Source organism: Ctenocephalides felis, unplaced genomic scaffold (genome assembly GCF_003426905.1).
Source record: "Ctenocephalides felis isolate EL2017-DRISC unplaced genomic scaffold, ASM342690v1 CF-g0.4_SCAFFOLD_03571, whole genome shotgun sequence".
Classification (NCBI taxonomy): Eukaryota; Metazoa; Arthropoda; class Insecta; order Siphonaptera; family Pulicidae; genus Ctenocephalides; species Ctenocephalides felis.
The window spans coordinates 64550762-64569975 of NW_020539725.1; the positions used below are offsets into that span (position 1 = coordinate 64550762).

A 19214-nucleotide genomic window follows, 5' to 3' on the forward strand; every position below is an offset into this window, starting at 1 on the left:
TATATATATATATAATATATATATATATATCTTATATATAAAATTCTTCTGTAACAATGTAAGTTTCATATTTCCTCCTAAACTATAATTCGGATTTTCATGAATCTTCCTGAAGTTTGTTCGGGAAATTTTTTAGAATGTTTTGATTCATAGAAATATAGTTAAATTGTAGAAATAAATAGAAAAATTACAAAAAACCGCTTATCATTGTTTGCCCTTGAAAATATTTGAAGCTTAGTTTGACATTAAAAACAATGAGGACTGTCATTTGCCAAACATTTCTATTCACTTATAGGCTAAGGCAATATTAGAATATAATAAATTCATAATTATGAATAAGGAAAATGTAATGTCTACATTATTAATGCCGAAAAGCAGCTGAGATGTGCCAAAAATTAAATTAATATAAGATGCAAATAATATAACATGCATTTGACAAGTGATGCAGTCTGCGCATGCGTCTGACGTGCGCGTGGTTTGCTTTTGCTTGCAATAATTTTGTTTGCGCACTTTGCGAACAGATTCGCCGTACGAATTCGCGCAAAGGAGCGAGCCATAAGTGATGCGCGCTCAAACATATTCAATTTGCAGTCGTTTTGCCTTACTATACTAAGTCACAATACAAAAAAATTATTTAGAAGTTTCATTGTGTCAAAAATTCATATGTTTGTCATTGGGTACGGAATATTTACTCAATGGAGCGCTTTGGGTCTGAAGTTTTTACTATTTTCCAATTCGTTTGGAATTTTGGAACTAGGTTCATCTTACTCTTCAGAAGTGAAAACAATTTAGACTCCTTTACCACTTCTCGGGTGGATGACATTTCTTTTCAGTGGTGTAATTTTACTTTTTTCAAAATAACGTTGGGTATCGATAAAAGAACTAATTATACGAGAAAAATATTTAATAATGTTTTTCAAAAAAGGAAATCTTTTTCAAGTTACTGGCTACTGAATATTTGTTTCTTTTTTGCGTTTTTCATCATTTGTTGCTAACACCTTCAAAAATATACATTTTAACGAAAATCATGTAATGAACAGAATTATATCAATAAAATCTTAATAAATCGTATTTTATATAGTGTTTTTAGGAACATTATTAGGTTAGATATGAAAATGGGTTTTTATAGTGCTCAAAATAAGCTTTAAAATGAGTACTTCTCAGATAAGGACGCATGCAATGTTTTTTTTTTTCATTTAAATCAAATACTTTGTGTGCCATATCCACAAAATTAAAAATAATCGTATTCAATCTAGAATTAACTTGGTTTAAGAGATCTTGATGGATTCTAGAAAATACCGCAACTTTAGTACAAATGATTCTAAAAAACTCATGATTTCATGAAAAAAAAACATTTAAAAAAAACACCAATTTCTCATCATAATACCTCTGAAAGAATACGTATAAAAGTATATATATAAGAAAATTCGAGGTATTTTTCTGAGTAATTATTATTGTTTTATTATTTTCGTTACACAAATATTGATAGATGTATGATTATTAAGGAGCTGTCCAACCAGAGGTCTTTCGAGCCCTTTAACCCTTCGCCGTTTTACAATAAGAGAAGTTACGGTAATGATAGAGAAGTTGTAGCTCATTTAATCACCTTTAAAATAGTGTATTACAGTTTCTGATAAAATCAGAATTAAAAGAGTAATAATCCAATTAATGCTGTGGATGGTGACGGAGTGCAAATTGTTAAAAACATTGAAATTAAGATAAGATTAGCCTATTTCCAAAATATCAAGTAAATTGGAGCACAGTAAAAAAAATTTACAGATCAAATTTTTGTTGATCGTAAGTTGAATAGAGCACATGTGAACAGGATTTGACAAATTAATTCACTTCAAATAAACTAAGCAATAATGTATATTGATTTATTAGAAAAAAAATGCAATTTAGATATTAAAATTACTTAAAGCCATTAAAATATGGTACAAAATTATAAAATTATAGGCAACATTATTGAAGCAATTATTTGGGTGATATTGCACCTTTGCCGCGTATGCTATATATTAATTCTTTCTGAATTTGTTGTACTTTTTGAAAGATTTCAATTTTCAACATGAGTATCTTATGCTATGACATAAATCAAAAAGGCGACCGATCATTTTTAGTGTGATAATTTGGAAAATCAATGTTTTAGTCGTGAATAAACAAAAAATCATTCATTTATACATCCACATCTACAGGTATGGCTAAAATACTATATAACCCCTTAAATGCAATAACATAAATGAGCTATTGGAATAAATTTGTTCTATAAATCGCAGTGTATAATTTTTAATATACAATTTTATTGAACATTTTTTAAATATTTGTTAAATAAATAATTAAAGTGTTAACTGTGGGAATTGAGAACAATCATTTTATTTGAAACAGTTCTACATTCAACATCACTTATATATTGGTATAAATATCATTCAAAAAACAGTAATTATATTTTTAACTAAGCAGTAAATATAGTATAAAATATGAAAAATTGTAGACTTAGGTACAGAACAACGTCTGTCGGGTCAGCTAGTTTATATATATATATATTTATATATATATATATATATATATATATAATTATAATTTCTTTGGAAAAAAAATCTGTTTTATAAATCAGCACTCCAATTTGTCACCCCTTTTAACATCGAACGACTTGGAAATTTCGTCCATAAAATGAATTGCTTAAATTGCAATTGAATTTACATAGGAGAAACAAGCCAGAATTTAACGAAACTATTAAAATATCTCGGTTCATATGCGAAATATTAAAATTAACTAGTGGTGCATGGCATCGTGCTTTATGGCAAATTGCTGGAACTTCCCGTACTGTAATTAAATATTACAGAAATTTTGAATGTTATTAGCCTAAGTTAAAAATGAAATCCAAATAATTTTAAATCATTTTCTTTTGGAAATATTATTTTTATTGCCTTCTCTTTTATTACCTAACAAAAGCAAAATGTTTTTTTAATTATATGATCCTTAGTTAAATAACTGACCTGTCTTCACTAAAAAACTCATCATCACATCTTCCTATCAAAATGAATCGAATGCTTTTTAAATCATTCAAATCGGTTGATCGGTGTTCCCGAAATCGTCCACGAAAAATTGTATCCACACATACACACACGCATCCATTTTTTCTAAGGTATGCCAAAATGTTCAGAAATTTCGATTTTTGGACGATTACTATAATTTACCCTATGGTAAGTTAAAAAATGTCAATTAATGTTGACAGTTATGAATTTTAAGAAAACGAAAATAAGGAAATGACAGTTGTAAATGTTTCTGGAAACTTCAAAATAAATTAATTTATAATTTACATTTGATTTGCTTCGAGAATTCATTGAATTACAAGATCTTAAAGATTATTATAAAACACAATTTGTAGTCTAAAAATTACATTAGTCATAAAAAGTTTGGCAGTTTAAGAAATTAAATATTTTTGGTCAATTCCAAGAAATAAATTCTAATGTATAATGTTATGTGATGAAGCAAAATACAATTTGAACAGATAATATCAATTATTATTTGAAAAATTAAATAATCATTAAATATCATATTAGTTGGATATTCAGAAAATGAAAAAAAGACAAATAAAATAAAAAATATAAGGTCGTTAACGACAAATTAATGTCAAAAAATAACATTAACACTTTCTAAAAATGAATTAAAATATGTATTTGAAATAATTTACAGCCCATTCGTCGAATTAGAAAAAGGTTAATAAAAAACAATTCTTCATTAATTATACGTTTCGACACTTAATGTGTGTCATCATTCATCTAATCAAACCAGGTCAAAAATGAGAATTTAAAACACGCTTAAAAAAGTAACTTTTATAAAAAAACAACACTTAAAAATTTAAATCAAAAACTAAAAAAAGAGATGAAGTAGAAAACAGGTATGCTTATCAATTAACAATCGAAACTGGAAACTTTACTTTTAATATAATTTAGAAATAAATATTACAATACACATTTGAAAGAAAATACATAAGAATTTATCTCATATAGAAATCTCTGTCAGGTCAAGAAAAGAAACCCATTGCTCTCAGCTGAAAACTCTTACAAAATCGATATTTAATTTCCGTTCGATTTTATCGAAATTGATGAGTGATGAGGTTACATCACATCGAACATAAAATTTAGTCTGAACATTTCTAGAGTTTTCGAACTATAAAGATGATATCAAGGTATCAAGAAAAAAATTCTAATTTTAAAAAATGATATCGAAAAGATTGCAGAAAATTTATTTAATTCAAAGAATTGATGTTAAAAAAATCGGCCACAATATTAAATTTCATTTGTATTTTAACCTTTACGAAATAATATTTGTAATTTTAAATTTTTGCAATTTTTAAAATTAACGTCAAGTACTTTTGGATAATAATATTTACAATATTCTGTGAGTAATAAATGAATGAACTATATAGCGATAAACAAATTTTTAACTTATTTCGTCGATTTGCTAGCTATTCCGCTTTAAAGAATATAACTTTTTCCTGGTGTTTCATTGATAACACATACGTAAAGTTAAATTTTATGTGCACAACGTCTAATCGCACAGAAAAGACATTGCTTTTTGACAGTTCGTTACTATCAACTCATACGAATATAGACACATAACATAGCGTTACTGTGATGAATTTCACATGGAATACAATGAGCTAACATAGACACAACCAGCACAAAGTTTTAAGTAGCCGACTGTCTCTGTACTCGTCCGTTCTACATTTTTCCAGTAAAAAGTGTCGGACAATCTACAATCCACACATGACCCAGACAGAAAAGAATGTTATCAGTTGATGTTTATAGTTTGCTTGTTTTTTTTTTCTCCCACCGCTGCCACCATAATTTAGTCGAGTCACTGTGGCGGCCTCTGGCAGAGACTCATTTAAACTCGGGATGTCGAAATCGATACTGACGATGACTACATCTACATCACACCAAACCAGACAAGACCTGACCAGACAAAAGTCGAGACGATTTCATTTATTATTATGGTATTAATGTAATCTGCAAGATCTTCGAAACAGAAAGTTCGCTCCCGATTAGGACGGATTGAAGGACTGACCTCCGAGAGCGAGAAATCAATATTTGTGTTGTGTCCTAAATAGTCAGGAATATTTCGCGACAAGTTGTTATTGATATGCAAGACAAATATGTACACTGAAGATTCCACAAAGACTTTGACCTAAATTAAACAATGTACTATTACACACGATGTAACATTGGCAAATGGTTCCAGTTGTATGTAATTTGTGCAAACAGTTATGTTGAATACAAATATATTAATTTTATTATATTCAGGAGTAAAATTGTTATTGATATGCGTAATGAAGGTTACACAATGACTATGACCTACATTACTGTACCAAAATCTTAACTAAATTAACTAATCTTAACTAAAATAATTTCCCTTGCAAGAGCTCTATACTTATTTATTTTTCCCAAGAATGTTACATCTATAAAATGATTTTGCAAGTTTTATTGAAAGAAAATATTTAAATCTAACTCTGTTTTTCTTCTAATAATTGAATGAATCCCTAAAAAACTTTGTTCTATCATTATATAACTTTTACCAACCCAAATATATATGTGTTTGTAATGCTTCGAATAAGAAATCCTTATAAAAAGTAAAATGTTTTTTGAAAGTATTTTGGACGTTTCGTAACTAGATATGCTCCAGCTTCAGATTTTTTTGTATTAAGTATAAAACAAGCGAAAATATATATTTTAATAAGATCATGATCTAGTAACCACGATAAGATTGAAACCTACTTCGACAAGCTTGATATCCAGCAGCAGCAATAATAAATAAATACAAAAAGTATTTAAAGAATAAATAGTAATTAGTATAAATATTTCAATAAGAACGTGATCTTGAACCATGATAAGTTCGAAACCTGCTTCGACGAGCTTGATATCAAGCAGTAGCAATACCAGAATTTCACTGGAGATTAAAAATCTTAAATTCAAATGAATTTAGCGTTTCGAGACTTTGATGTAATATAAAATCGTACCATTGGGTTACTGTCTAGAAACATTAGGTTAAGGATTTAAATCACTACGACTTATAGAAGACATAGTTCTGATTTTAGATATATAATAAGAAAATAATAAGAATAATATAATAAGAAGTTGAAAATCATAATTTTAATAATAAAAATGTAACAACAAAAAAATGAAAGGATTGCTCTATGTAAAATCATGTTCAAAGTAAAAAAAATTTATTTTAAATTTTATGTGTATGAATTTCATATAAATGATTTTGCATTAAAATTAAATACACTATTTTATTTAAGATAAAAATTACTATTTTATTATAAAATAAATAAAACTTGTTATTAGATGTTAAGGATAAATAAAATTTATATTGAAGTTAAATAAAATATGTTGAATTTAACTTAAGTTAAAATCATCAATTACCAAATATACTCAAAAAAAAATCGATTTGCAAGAGAGCACATTTCACAATTGATGCTGTATCGCAGAATTTACAAAAATAATAAATTAGTGTTTCTAATCTCATATTTTTTGTAAATTTTGTCTATCTTCAAATCGACCTTGTCATCCCACTTTTAACACTAAATCAAAATTATCGTCACTTGAAAAAAGCGATTACGAAGTTTTAGAAAACGATCAAAACATATTTTTGCAAATATTATATATATATATATATATGTGTGTGTGTGTGTATGTGTGTACCATGTGTATACTTTAAGTAATATAACTGTGAACATAAGCAAGTTGTATGTTTTGTCTAGAGAGCGATAGTGTAAGGTCCTGACCTTACCAACACTCGTTTAAGTGCCACTGTGCGATACTTTTGAATAATATTAATATAAATTTTATTATATATATATATATATATATATACATACATACATATCTTATATATAAAAATGGAGCTCTCAATAAAATGATCCGCTAAAACTCAAAAATGGCTTCAAAACCGCGTACAAACTTTACATTTTTGATTTTTTTTTGCTGTAGAAGCGTAATTTAAATAAAACAATGGACGGTGGCTAATACGTCAAATGTCAAACGTTTTCGACAGATGATGCTCAATTACGTTTAATAGGATGTTTTACGTGAATATTATTTAATTATGACTAAATTGTAGTAAGTAGTTTTGTTCGTAGTTATTATTTATACACAAAACCGTTATTAAACGGATCGCAAGTATTGCTAGAAACTCAAAATATCAACTTTTTTGAAATGTTAATATGAAAATGCACTTTTTGGCATATTTTTCTCAAACACGGTGCTCTGAAAGATCTCATTTGTATAATTATATACTGATTGGTATTTATAAAACATTTTCTAGGTTATATTATTTTTTTATGTATGTTATTCAAATTCAAAACCTTTGGTATCGAACATTTTGTCGAATAACATTTTCCCAGTTATAATTTCCCAGAATTTATCGAAGAGTAGATAGTAATATATGAAGGTCCGGGTTTAAAAAGGTCCACCATCGATGTGCCAAAAACCAGTAATGTTAAGCATTGTTTAACAACAATATTTAAAAGTAGAGGGCAAAGGATGTATAACCAGCTATAACCTTGATTCTTATGACTTTGCTATCGGGAGATAAACGGTAATCTTTGAAAGTCCATAATAAAAGTATTTTCGTCCGTTGGTAGTTTTTTAGCATTAGTTCAAAATGTAATTATTTTGTAAAATACCTTTAAAATTAAAATAAGACATTAAACCTATAGGGTTAAGAGGTCTAGATAACAAATTTTTGAAAGATATCAAAAAACACATTTTTACAATGATGAAGTAGCTGCCAGTTTTACTGAACGTAGTCAGATAATTGTTTGTTTGAAATGTGTTATTTGTTGTGATGTAATTGTTTTGGTTTCCACAATATAGTTTATATTTACTCAAAGTCAAATTGGACCTTTGTGCCTCGCCCTGCTCTACACATATACTTTTTATTAAATTTACTTTAATTTATCGAATGTTACTTGAAACTTTTCAAAAAGCAGGTCAAAGACGAAATGCTTAATTCATTTTCTATCTCTCCTCGCAGAAATTTGAAAATTTTGTATAAGCTCAGTAGTATTATTTACAATTATACACAAAATCCAGAATCCAAACAGAATCTGAAAGACTTGAAACATAATCAGTAAGTGGAAAGACCAAAAAATACTTGGATGGATTATACCATATTTTCTATAGAAAGTGTATAAAACTTTCAGTTTGATTGTATTGGCAAAATATAGACAAACTAAATGGGGTTTATTGTTTTTATAATACCTTATTGTATATAGCATTGCATTCAAATAACACATCCTTATACACTTAAAGTATTAATTTTATTGATTCTCTAGAAATTGTTTAGAATATAGCATACTTAGCAATACAACGTTTGCCGGGTCGGCTAGTATATATATACATATATGTCAATTGCAATTTTGACTAAATTTCAATTTCTTCTTTCCCAGATGCTCTCGGTACAGTCACCGAGCACGGCCGGCATGGACCGTCTCATCGGAACCTCCATAGGAGCCTCCAACGGCGGGGGCTCCTCAATGAGCTCCTCCGGCTCCTCTGCCGGACCGCCACTGGTCGTAGTCGTCGGAGCAGGAGTCAAGGCGAGACGAGGAGCAGGAGGAGGAGGAGGAGGAGGTTCCGGAGGCTCAACAGTCGGAGGAGACAGCGGGAGGCTGGACGAAAAGTAAGTCGAAGATGATAATCATTTTTATATAGAATGTCCCAGAACTCAACGTCAATTGATAGTATTGACAATGAGGCATCACGAGTTGGCCTATCTATTTTGAATAAATACGTTTCTAATACTGGTGACCCCGACATTTGGCTATTTATATCATATAAGGGGCCGTTCAAGTATTACATAAGCACTATAGGGGGGCGGGGGTATGTTGATTTGCTTATTTTGGGTTGACATGGGGGGCAGGATAGTCTGGATGATTATTACGTCATAGGTAATATTTTTATTTTTTTACATTAATTGCAAAATGTTTACGTAAGCATGGGGGTAGGGGGTAAGAGCTTTGCTTGCTTTGCTTACTTTTGCTGACAAGGGGATGGGGGGGGGGTAAATAATTGTAATAAATCTGCTTACGTAATACTTGAACGATGCCTAACCTACAAAAGCTTGCTTAGAAGTAAAAAACACTCACCATACGTTGACCACGTCCAGATTTTTCTGCAACATCTTGTTATCATTTAGCACTTTTTCACCTGAAACAAAAGGAAAACAATTGTTAAATTTAACATTAATTTTTTTTTGCATATTTAACTTTGGATTTCTAGAGTAACCATTAATAAAAATGATCTTAAACCCAGTGTTAGTGGATTCACATAATAGTTATCTTTATAAGACTACCGTAGTTGCATAATAAACCAATGTTATGGCGAAGTTGTGTTGTGAAGAACTTTTCATACTAAATATTGACAAAAGCCATGTGAATGCTGTGCAGTCAGGCGTATTTCTCAGGTTGTCAGATAGAAAACCTAACCCAGAAACCGCACAAATGTCAAAAAACGATCTTAGACAACATGGTATTTATGACTCAGCTTCATAACATACGAGAGACGTTGCAGTTTACGTGTGAAACGCCTGAATGCACAGCAAATACATGACATTTTGACAGTATGATTCAGTAGCATAATGTATGGAAGTTGGAGCGTAACATCGGACCCTTTATTTTTTTTTTCCTGTTTAATTTTTTGCAACAAGAACGCAGAGTGTCCCAGAACTCAACGTAAATTAAATAGAAAAAATGTAGGAAAAGTCACAATAAATAAATGAATACAAACATATTTAAGAAACAAAAATAAATATTTTAATAAGAACGCGGTCGTGGTCACATAAGAATGTTGAATAATTTTGTATGCAGGGTGTCCCAGAATTCAACGTGAATAAAACAGAAAAAAGTAGAATAGTCACAATAAATAAATAAATAAAAAAAATTTAAATAAGTTAAATAATATAATAATATATGTAAATAATTTAAATAATATGATAATAAAATAAACAATAATAAACATTTTATAATAAGAACGCGGTCGTGGTCAGATATGAATGTTGAATAATTTTGAATGCAGGGTGTCCCAGAATTCAACGTCAATAAAACAGAAAAAAATGTAGAATGGTGACAACATTCAATATATAGAAAAATATTTAAAGAAGCAAAAATAAACATTTTAATAAGAACACGGTCGTGGTTAGATAAGTTCGAAACCTATTACCACATGTATTTATTTTTAATTTTTTTTAAAGGCATCAACAAGAACTAAGTTTGATAATGGGGAGATCCCATTATGTAACTGGCGGTTTGAGTGGTGAATCATTGTACCCCCATAGCATAAGATTAGCAGATGGAGAACCTCTGGAATCCATTCATAGTCTTCTACATTTGAGGGCCCCATATCAGGTAAACAAGAAATACACCAAAAATTTAAATCCATCTTAAAATATATTTCTACATTATCTTTTATCCCTTAGCACTCCGAATTAACAAGATCATCAGTACAACCACCACCTAACAAGTCAGTTTGCGACGTTCCTGTTCACTTCACGCATCATCATCAACAGCAACTATTGAATCATCATCATCACCAGCAGCAACAGATGTATAATAATGTAAGCCAATCGCAAAATTCGCCAACGAGCGGCTGTTTTTCAACTCAAAGGTCACTCACTCATCCAGCCATGTCTACGGTTATGGCAAACCAGAATTCTGGCCAAAACCATCACCCAACCAGAAGAGCTGCGAATCATTCTAATAAAAGACCGCATCAGCATATGTCTGCACCAGTCTTGTACCAGGTAAGAGAAATAGATTCATAAAATTGAATTGAATTTCGCTAACGATATAATCTCATTCTTTGAACAGCTGTAATATCTGTCTTGCCTAAAAAATTGAAGCCATACTTTTATATTTGTTTTATTTATCAAGCCCTGCACATAGCTTGATCTATGAATCATTTGCTTTTTCATGTGAACGTTAATGCAATGATCATCATCAATATTACGAGGTAATAAATTAATCATATTATTAACATCAACAAGCACTTTTATAATTTGGCCAAATATTCCAAATTGTCCATTTGCATATCGCAATCCTCTAATTTGCATGAAACACAACCTAGGTGAAATTAACCTTTCAGATACAGTATCTAGTTTAGGTAGATAATTTGGTATAGGTGGAAATACAAACCCATTAAATTTACACAAAGTGGGAATTTTGCCCGAATTTAATGCCTTTCGACAAGTTTGACATCCAACCTGATTATTTGAATCAATATTCAGAAAACCATTATTAAAAATTTGTTTTTGGGCATCATTTGATATTTTTAAGTCACTTTGAAACCAAAGTCTATCACACACAAAGCATACATAGCCATAGCTATCATTTGTAAATTGTTTTTCAAACAATTTTAGTGCATTCCTAAACAAATTGATGTCTTTACATGAAAGTTCAAATACTTCATTTGACTCTTGCAAAAGATCAGTTCTTGTCACATTATATACAGAATCATCAATTTGCAATTGACGTGATGTAGTTTCTGTATCAGAAAAAGTAACAGCAGTACTTTCATCTAAAAAGATAACAGAATAATATGTCTAAATGTTATTGGTGTTGACATTAAGATCTAAATTGATACCTCTGGCTCAAGATTTTCTAATAAATTGGGAGTAACCGATTATTTTCCTGCTGTTTTTTTGTTTGACGATGTAATCTTGATCTTTCAGAGATTGTAACAGGCTTTGTACCTGCATCAATATTTATAATTATTATTATAATAAATTAAAATTATTCTTCATAGCCACCATAAAAGAGAAACATGTAAACTTGCGTTAAATTTTCAATGAAGAAATATTGTTTCCACAATTTCACTTATCATGTAATTGTGTTTGTAGAACTTAATTATTGACTTCTTGTTTGTTTTGACTATTTCGCTGGTGATACATTTTCATTCTTTGAGCAACTGTAGTATCTGTCTTTTGTAAAAATATTTTACATTTTAGTAATAACCTCAAAGGTATATAGTAACCTCGAAAAACTCTAATAATACAAATTACTTCAATAAACTTACGCAGCGCAGATTTTTCATATGTCATCATTTGCGATCATTTGCACTACAATTATTTATGGGGGACGGGATAAAATATTCTTCCGATCCTGACATTTTTATTAACTCACAATTTATTTCTATTTAACCTTAAAAAGTTTTGACATGACACCGGAAATTTGAACAATATGCTTCGAGCTTTCGGTGACGTATGATGGGCTACGACGCACATAAGTATAAAGTCACGCATCAGAATCGACCCGTATAGAAATCATATCATTGCGAGCGAATGACTCTCACTTGACCTTGGCGTAACAAAATCCGTTGCATTTAGGATTTACACACATTTCGCGTCTAAAGAAGTTACTTGAAAAACTAAATGTGTCATCTTATCCCTTAGAGTGATCCCCATAAGTCTTCAAGCACTCAAGCTCTTCTTCAGTCATCTAGTTCCTGTTCAACATGTTCCAACAACGAGGACAATAGGTTGTCTTCGAATTCCAACTCGTCTTCCACTTCAAGTTTAGGCAGCTCCTGCAGCAACAGAAGCAGCAACTGCTCCTGCTGCAGCAACAGGTGCCTAGATCAATCTACATCGACGACTACTACTCTGATTTGCCAGGAGGTACAACCAGGAACTAGTAGGTAAGATAATGATAAACTAGTGGTGTATGGCATCGTGCCTTAAGGCAAATTGCTGGAACTTCCCGTACCGTAATGAAGTATTCGAGAAATTTTAAACGTTTTCAAATATATTATTACAAATACTCTAGTAACTTTCATTATTTTTCCTACTTTGTTATATCTGAGCAAATCAAATGTAAATCATAAATCAATTTATCTCCAGATCATTAACAATCGTCATTTCATTTCGAATTCAATTTCAAAAAAATAGTGCCTAATTTGCACAAAATTGAAAAAGTGCTACCGTATAGTCACAGTCTAAACGCATTTGCAAATAATTCTGTGCGACATTTTCACTTATACTGTGCCTATTTTGGCGGCATTTTCACATTTTTCAATAGTTTTCACAAAATTCGAAAAGTGCTACAGTACATAAACAGTCTAAACGCACTTGGGCAAACATTTGTACCAGAGTGGCGCTTAGACTGTGCTTAGCCTGGGTCATTTTTCGATTTTTTGTAATCTACTGACGAGCAAAGAAAAAAGGACTCTACTGACGAGCAAATGAAATTTTAATCTAAAAAACGGATAAGAAACTCTACTGACGAGCAAATTAAATTTAAATCTAAAAAATGAACAAGGGACTCTACTGACGAGCAAAGAAAAAAAGGACTCTACTGACGAGCAAATTAAATTTCAATCTTAAAAAATGAACAAGGGACTCTACTGACGAGCAAAATAAATTTCAATCTAAAAAATGAACAAGGGGCACTACTGACGAGCAAAGAAGAAAGAGGACTCTACTGACAAGCAAATTAAATTTGAATCTAAAAAATGAACAAGGGACTCTACTGACGAGCAAACAAAAAAGGACTCTACTGACGAGCAAAGAAGAAAGGACTCTACTGACGATCAAATTAAATTTCAATCTAAAAAATGAACAAGGGACTCTACTGACGAGCAAATTAAATTTTTAATCCAAAATTACAAAAATATTTTATGGAAAATAAAAAAGATGTAATAATTTTTTATCCTCAAAAGCAATTGTTTTGTCAATACAAGCAGAAGGTTTTTTAGATCATTCAAATTGGACGCTTATTTCACTCAAAAACAGCCATTTTTTGCACATTTAGCTCTGTATCTTCGAAATGGCGGGACCTGCCTTTGCCAAAAACTAATTACCTCTTCTCAATCATTACAAATTGAATGTTTTTTAGATCATTCAAATCTGATAATCTGTTCTCTCAAAAACTCGATTTGTATTTGCTGCAATCTTTGCACCGTATCTCCGTAACGGCTGGACCTGCCTATGCCAAAAACTAATCAGCACATCTCCCTATCAATAGGAATCGAATGGTAAATGAATCATTCAAATCGGTTGATCCGTGCATCCGAAAACGTGGACGAAAAAATTCTGACACACAAAACACACACACAAACATTTATTTAGTTTCTAAGGTATGCCCCTTGAAAATGTTCAGAAACCTTCAAAACGTCGAGAAATGTAAAAATTTTCATTTTCAATTTTCTGCCCATTACTATAACTACCCTACGGGAAGTTAATCAAGATTATCACCAAGAGCAAATTGAATTATTGTTAATATTTTTTTTTACCCAGGGTGATGTCCAGTTGTGGAAGATGTGCAGAATGTGGGGCTTCAAGTGGAAGCAGCAAAGTGACTAATAGATACATGAGTTGCAGTGGAAGGGCAGCAAGTAGTGCAAGTGGACATGCCAGAAGTCATTCTTTGTCTTCGAGGTCTAAATCCAGGAATAGTGACAATGGTGAACAGAAGAAGGATACCATTTGGTCTGCTTTTAGACAGAATGTTTTTGGCAGGTAAATGTAATAATAAAGTAGTTCAGTCCAAACATTGAACTTGATTTGTTAAACTTAAATGTTCTCTGTAAAATTGATTTTTTTATAACATGATGTTAGAGAACATTGTTAATTAATTAATTTTAAACAAATTCACCGAATACATCATTTATATAAAACGAATGGTTTCAGAATTACCGGTATATATATATTACATTAGTGCGTACACAACTTTGCTTCCGCCGTTTTTTCTATACGAATTCTTTACAATAATGGCGAAAGCAAAGTTGTATGTTTTCAAATTTGATTTTAAAATATACGAGTTGCTGTAGAGTGCAATAATGTTAGACAATATTGTTAAACATTTAATTTTAAACAGATTTCCCAAAGACATCATTAATATTAAACGAATGGTTTAGAAGTTACAAGCGATAAAGTAAAAATATGTACTAGGTATACTGAATTCCAAAGCGAGATTTCAATGCAAACACTATGTAGAAAATCCATGACAACCTTCAGTTTGTATGGAAACTAGTATACTTTATACTTAAATTATTCATGTATTTTATTTCAAATGAGTTTTTTGAATACACTTACAACACACAAAGTAGTTGTAAGTGGCATTCAGCCTTAAGGCAAGGTAATAATTGACTTAATCAATCGAAATTGAGATTTGAGATTTAGATAAAATTTTCAACTGTTTATTTAAAAAATAAAGCTGTAGTAAAAGTTATTATATTTGATAATTTTTGACACAAATTTTGACTAATATTTTTTCAAATTTTGATAAATTTTTAAAATTAAACTACTTGCCGCAGAAGCCTAAAATTTTAGTATGTCGCTCAGGACCTTGATATCTCTCAACATAAAAAGTCTCATCAAAAAATTAGATTAGATATTAAAAATAATCATTATCATTCCCAACCAATATCTTTCGAACAGTTTTTGATTTTTTAAAATCGATTCAGGATTGAGAGCTAAAACGTGGATGAAAAGTTTTACAATTTTATGCAAATTACAAAGAAATGGCTCGGCGGATCGTCGCACAAAACTGAGAAACGATAATCCTCATCGAGATACATCAAATGGTCTTTAAATTTTTGAAATCAATTCAGGCGTTTTTGAGCAAACATCAATGAAAAGTCTAATTTTGACAAACGCTAAAAAAACCACACTAATTTTGTCAAACTTTGACGAATTTTTAAAATTAAACGACTTGTCGTAAGGCTGTAATATTTTAGTATGATCTAGAAGACCATGATATCTATCGCCAAAAAAAATTTCATGAAAATCATTATTTTGATATTAATATTATTTTACCTCATAATTTTTGGTAGTACAGCAAAAACTAGATAAAAATTAGTACATTTCTATATGAACTTTTATATACAGTACGATATAAAAAAATTGATTAACTCGATTTTTTGATAAATGCAATGTAAAATTCGAGACATTTTTCTACGTTTCTTTAAATATCTCGAAAATTTTGTATCTAAAACACTATTTTTTATTAGTACAGCAGAAACTAGATAACATTTACTACATTTATAGGTTATATACAGTCCGATATAAAAGTTTGGAATAAAACGACTTTGAATTCGATCTTTCATATTCCTTTAGCATTTAATAGAAAATTCTGGACATTTTTTTGGTTTTTGTCGAATAACTCACAAATATCATATGAAAGCAGCCCTTTTCAGTTAGATAGGGATAGGGAATCTAGATAAAATTTATTACATTTCCATGCCAACAGTGTATTATATCCATTTATCACTTTTATGAATTTTTCTTTTTAATTTCTGCTCCCATCCTTGTGCTTAGCACTATTTTTGCAGATTTGACCCAATCCAGTTTCCTCCTCCCTTCAGCACTTCTTTATTGCTTTACATCATAACTAATTATCATTTTCTTTAGGTTTGGTCAAAAATCAACAGGAGATTCATCCGACGAGCAACCCAGCACAAACCAAGATTCCAAAAACCAAAAACACAGATCGACACATCACAAAACGACATGCTCTCACAACTCTCCCAGCCTGTCATCATCGCACCGAAGAAAAACCAACCAGCAACCCTTGCAACAAATGGCAGTCCTGGTACCGGTTAATAATTATCACAATCAATCAGCATCTATCAGCAAATCGTCATCGAATCAATACATAGCCCCACCTGCAAACGTAGTTTGCACATCGGTCAAAAGCAATTTAAAAACCAGCACTAGTGTTCAATGTTTGGATAAGAAAACTGACTTAGATTTAAATAAGAGGATGAACGACTCCGACGGTTCTTCTTCGGAAGATAATTCATCGACTGTGTCCATGATGTGATTGGGTAAAAGGATTGATGGGGTTGAGTGGGTGATTCTGATATTGTGCAAATTGGGGTAGTAATTGAACAAAGTGATTTTGTGAAGTACTAAAACTCATAAGTGTAATAAATGATAAAGGACACTTACTGCTGCTTTGGCAGTACTGGCAGTTTGGAAGTGGATTTTAAGCAATAAATTCAGAAAAAGTTATGGATAGAGAATTTCTAGTAAATTACAAGTTAATGCCATCAAGAATTGTCCAGGAAGATTGTTTGTAAATATAATATATAAATTATCTAATAGAGGAATGTATATAAACAAGTAACTTTTATATCGTGACTGATTTATGGATACAGTGGTACCCCGACGTACGAGTTTTATTCGTTCCGTAACCACGCTCGTATCTCGATGCAATTTTTTTCATATAAGGGGGCGTCCATTAATCACTTGAAGATTTCAGGGGAAAGAGGGGGGTATAGTAAGATATCACGTAAATTTACAGAAAATCACGAAATATCACGTATATTTATTTTTTACCTAAAAAAAATCCAAACGTATTCAAGAAAAAAATAATTTTTTTATACATTTTTGGAAGAGAGGAGGGGGTTTCACAAAAAATGACGAAATATTACATGGGGGAGAGGGGAGGGTATTGAAAGTATCACGTGCATTTATTTTTTACTTGATTTTTTTTTAAAACTCAAGCATTTTCAAAAAAAAAATTACAATTTTTTTGTAACTGAAAATACACGTTATGTTTGGTGGGAAAAGGGGGGGGGGGTTTACAAAAAATCACGAAATATCACGTGGAGGAGTGAAGGATATAGTAAGATATCACGTGTATTTATTTTTTACTTGAATTAAAAAAACCAAACATTTTCAAAAAAAAAAAAATTAAAATTTTTCTCGTAACTAAAAATACCCGTGATGTTTGGCGGGGTAAGACGGAGGGGGGATTTACAATAAATCACGAAATATCACGTGTATTTATTTTTTATCTGATTTTTTTCATAAAAATCCAAACATTTAAGAAAAATCAAAAGTTTTACAATTTTTTCTCGTAACTAAAAATACACGTGATGTTTGGTGGGGGAAGACGGAGGGGGGAGATTTACAAAAAATCACGAAATATCACGTGTATTTATTTTTTTATCTGATTTTTTGCACAAAAATCCAATCCTTTAAGAAAAATCAAAAATTTTACAATTTTTTCTCAAAACTTAAAATACACGTGATGTTTGGTGGGGAAAGGGAGGGGGGTTTCACAAAAAATCAAGAAATATCACGTGAAGGAGGGAAGATATCACGTAAATTTATTTTTACCTAAACTTTTTAAAAAAATCCAAACATTTTCAAAAGAATTCAAAAATTTTACAATTTTTTCTCGTAATTAAAAATACACGTAATATTTATTGGGGGAAAGGCAGGGGAGATTTACAAAAAAATCACGAAATATCACGAATATTTTTACCTGAAAAAACCCGAACATTATCATAAAAATATTTTTTACGATATTATTACAAAAAATCACGAAATATCGTGAATAATAGTGTATAGTAAGATATCACGTGCATTTTTTTACCTGATTTTTTCTTAAAAAAAAAGACAAACATTTTCAAAAAAAAAAAATCCAGTATTTTACAATTTTTTCTGGTAACTAAAAATACACGTGATGTTTGGTGGGGAGAGGGGGGATGGGTTAATTTTGGATCCAAAAGAGGTCCAAAAATCCTTCAAAAATCGATCACGTGATTAATGCACGTCCCCTAAATTCATTGAAATGGAAGCAAATAATTTACTATGAAAAACAACCAAAATATTTCTATAGTAAAAAAATGTTAGAACTGACAAAATTTTTCATATCTTCATTTTACTAGCGAAATTTTTCTGAAAAGCTCTTACAATGCTCGTATATCGAAGCAACAAATGACGAGTCGCTCGTAAGTCGAGGTACAACTGTATTTGAAGAAAACTTGATTCAATAAAAAAAAGATCTCTATTACTCAAACTGATACGAGTATAAAAAATGAATTAGACTGTGAATATATTTAATATACACGATGAGATGGTTATAAAAAAGTCACTATTTTTAATATTAAATTATTTTGAAAGTTTATTCTGGATGAAATTGTTACAACAAAATTAATAATATGAGAAGAATAGATAAAAATAAAAAAAGTTATAATGAATGTCCAAATCGAATGTCATCAGAGGAAAGGAATTTTATTAAAAATAATTGGCGGTGGGAAAGTTTGGATTTGATTTGATTTTTTAAAATTAACCGAGTTTTATTCTGTGTCTGTGACCAAAAAAAGTGCAAGTAAAAACACTGCCTCAAATAGTGACAAGATTTTTAATAACATTTTTGCCTTTATTAAATCCTAGTGCTGTTCACGATCCTACTAAATACATAA

The 19214-nt window shown here is 30.4% G+C and overlaps 1 protein-coding gene across 1 annotated transcript in view; it reads left to right on the top strand.

Annotated features, from left to right (window-relative positions):
- The window catches only part of LOC113386498 (putative uncharacterized protein DDB_G0277255), a 106824-nt gene extending 90001 nt beyond the window's left edge, over nucleotides 1-16823 (top strand). Inside the window, exons 6-11 of the mRNA XM_026624278.1 lie at nucleotides 8453-8685; nucleotides 10255-10408; nucleotides 10480-10803; nucleotides 12451-12695; nucleotides 14293-14514; nucleotides 16408-16823. Coding sequence (XP_026480063.1) covers nucleotides 8453-8685; nucleotides 10255-10408; nucleotides 10480-10803; nucleotides 12451-12695; nucleotides 14293-14514; nucleotides 16408-16819 — 1590 coding nt within the window. The 3' untranslated portion in view covers nucleotides 16820-16823. The remainder of the gene's footprint in view (nucleotides 1-8452; nucleotides 8686-10254; nucleotides 10409-10479; nucleotides 10804-12450; nucleotides 12696-14292; nucleotides 14515-16407) is intronic.
- The last annotated feature ends 2391 nt before the right edge of the window (nucleotides 16824-19214 follow it).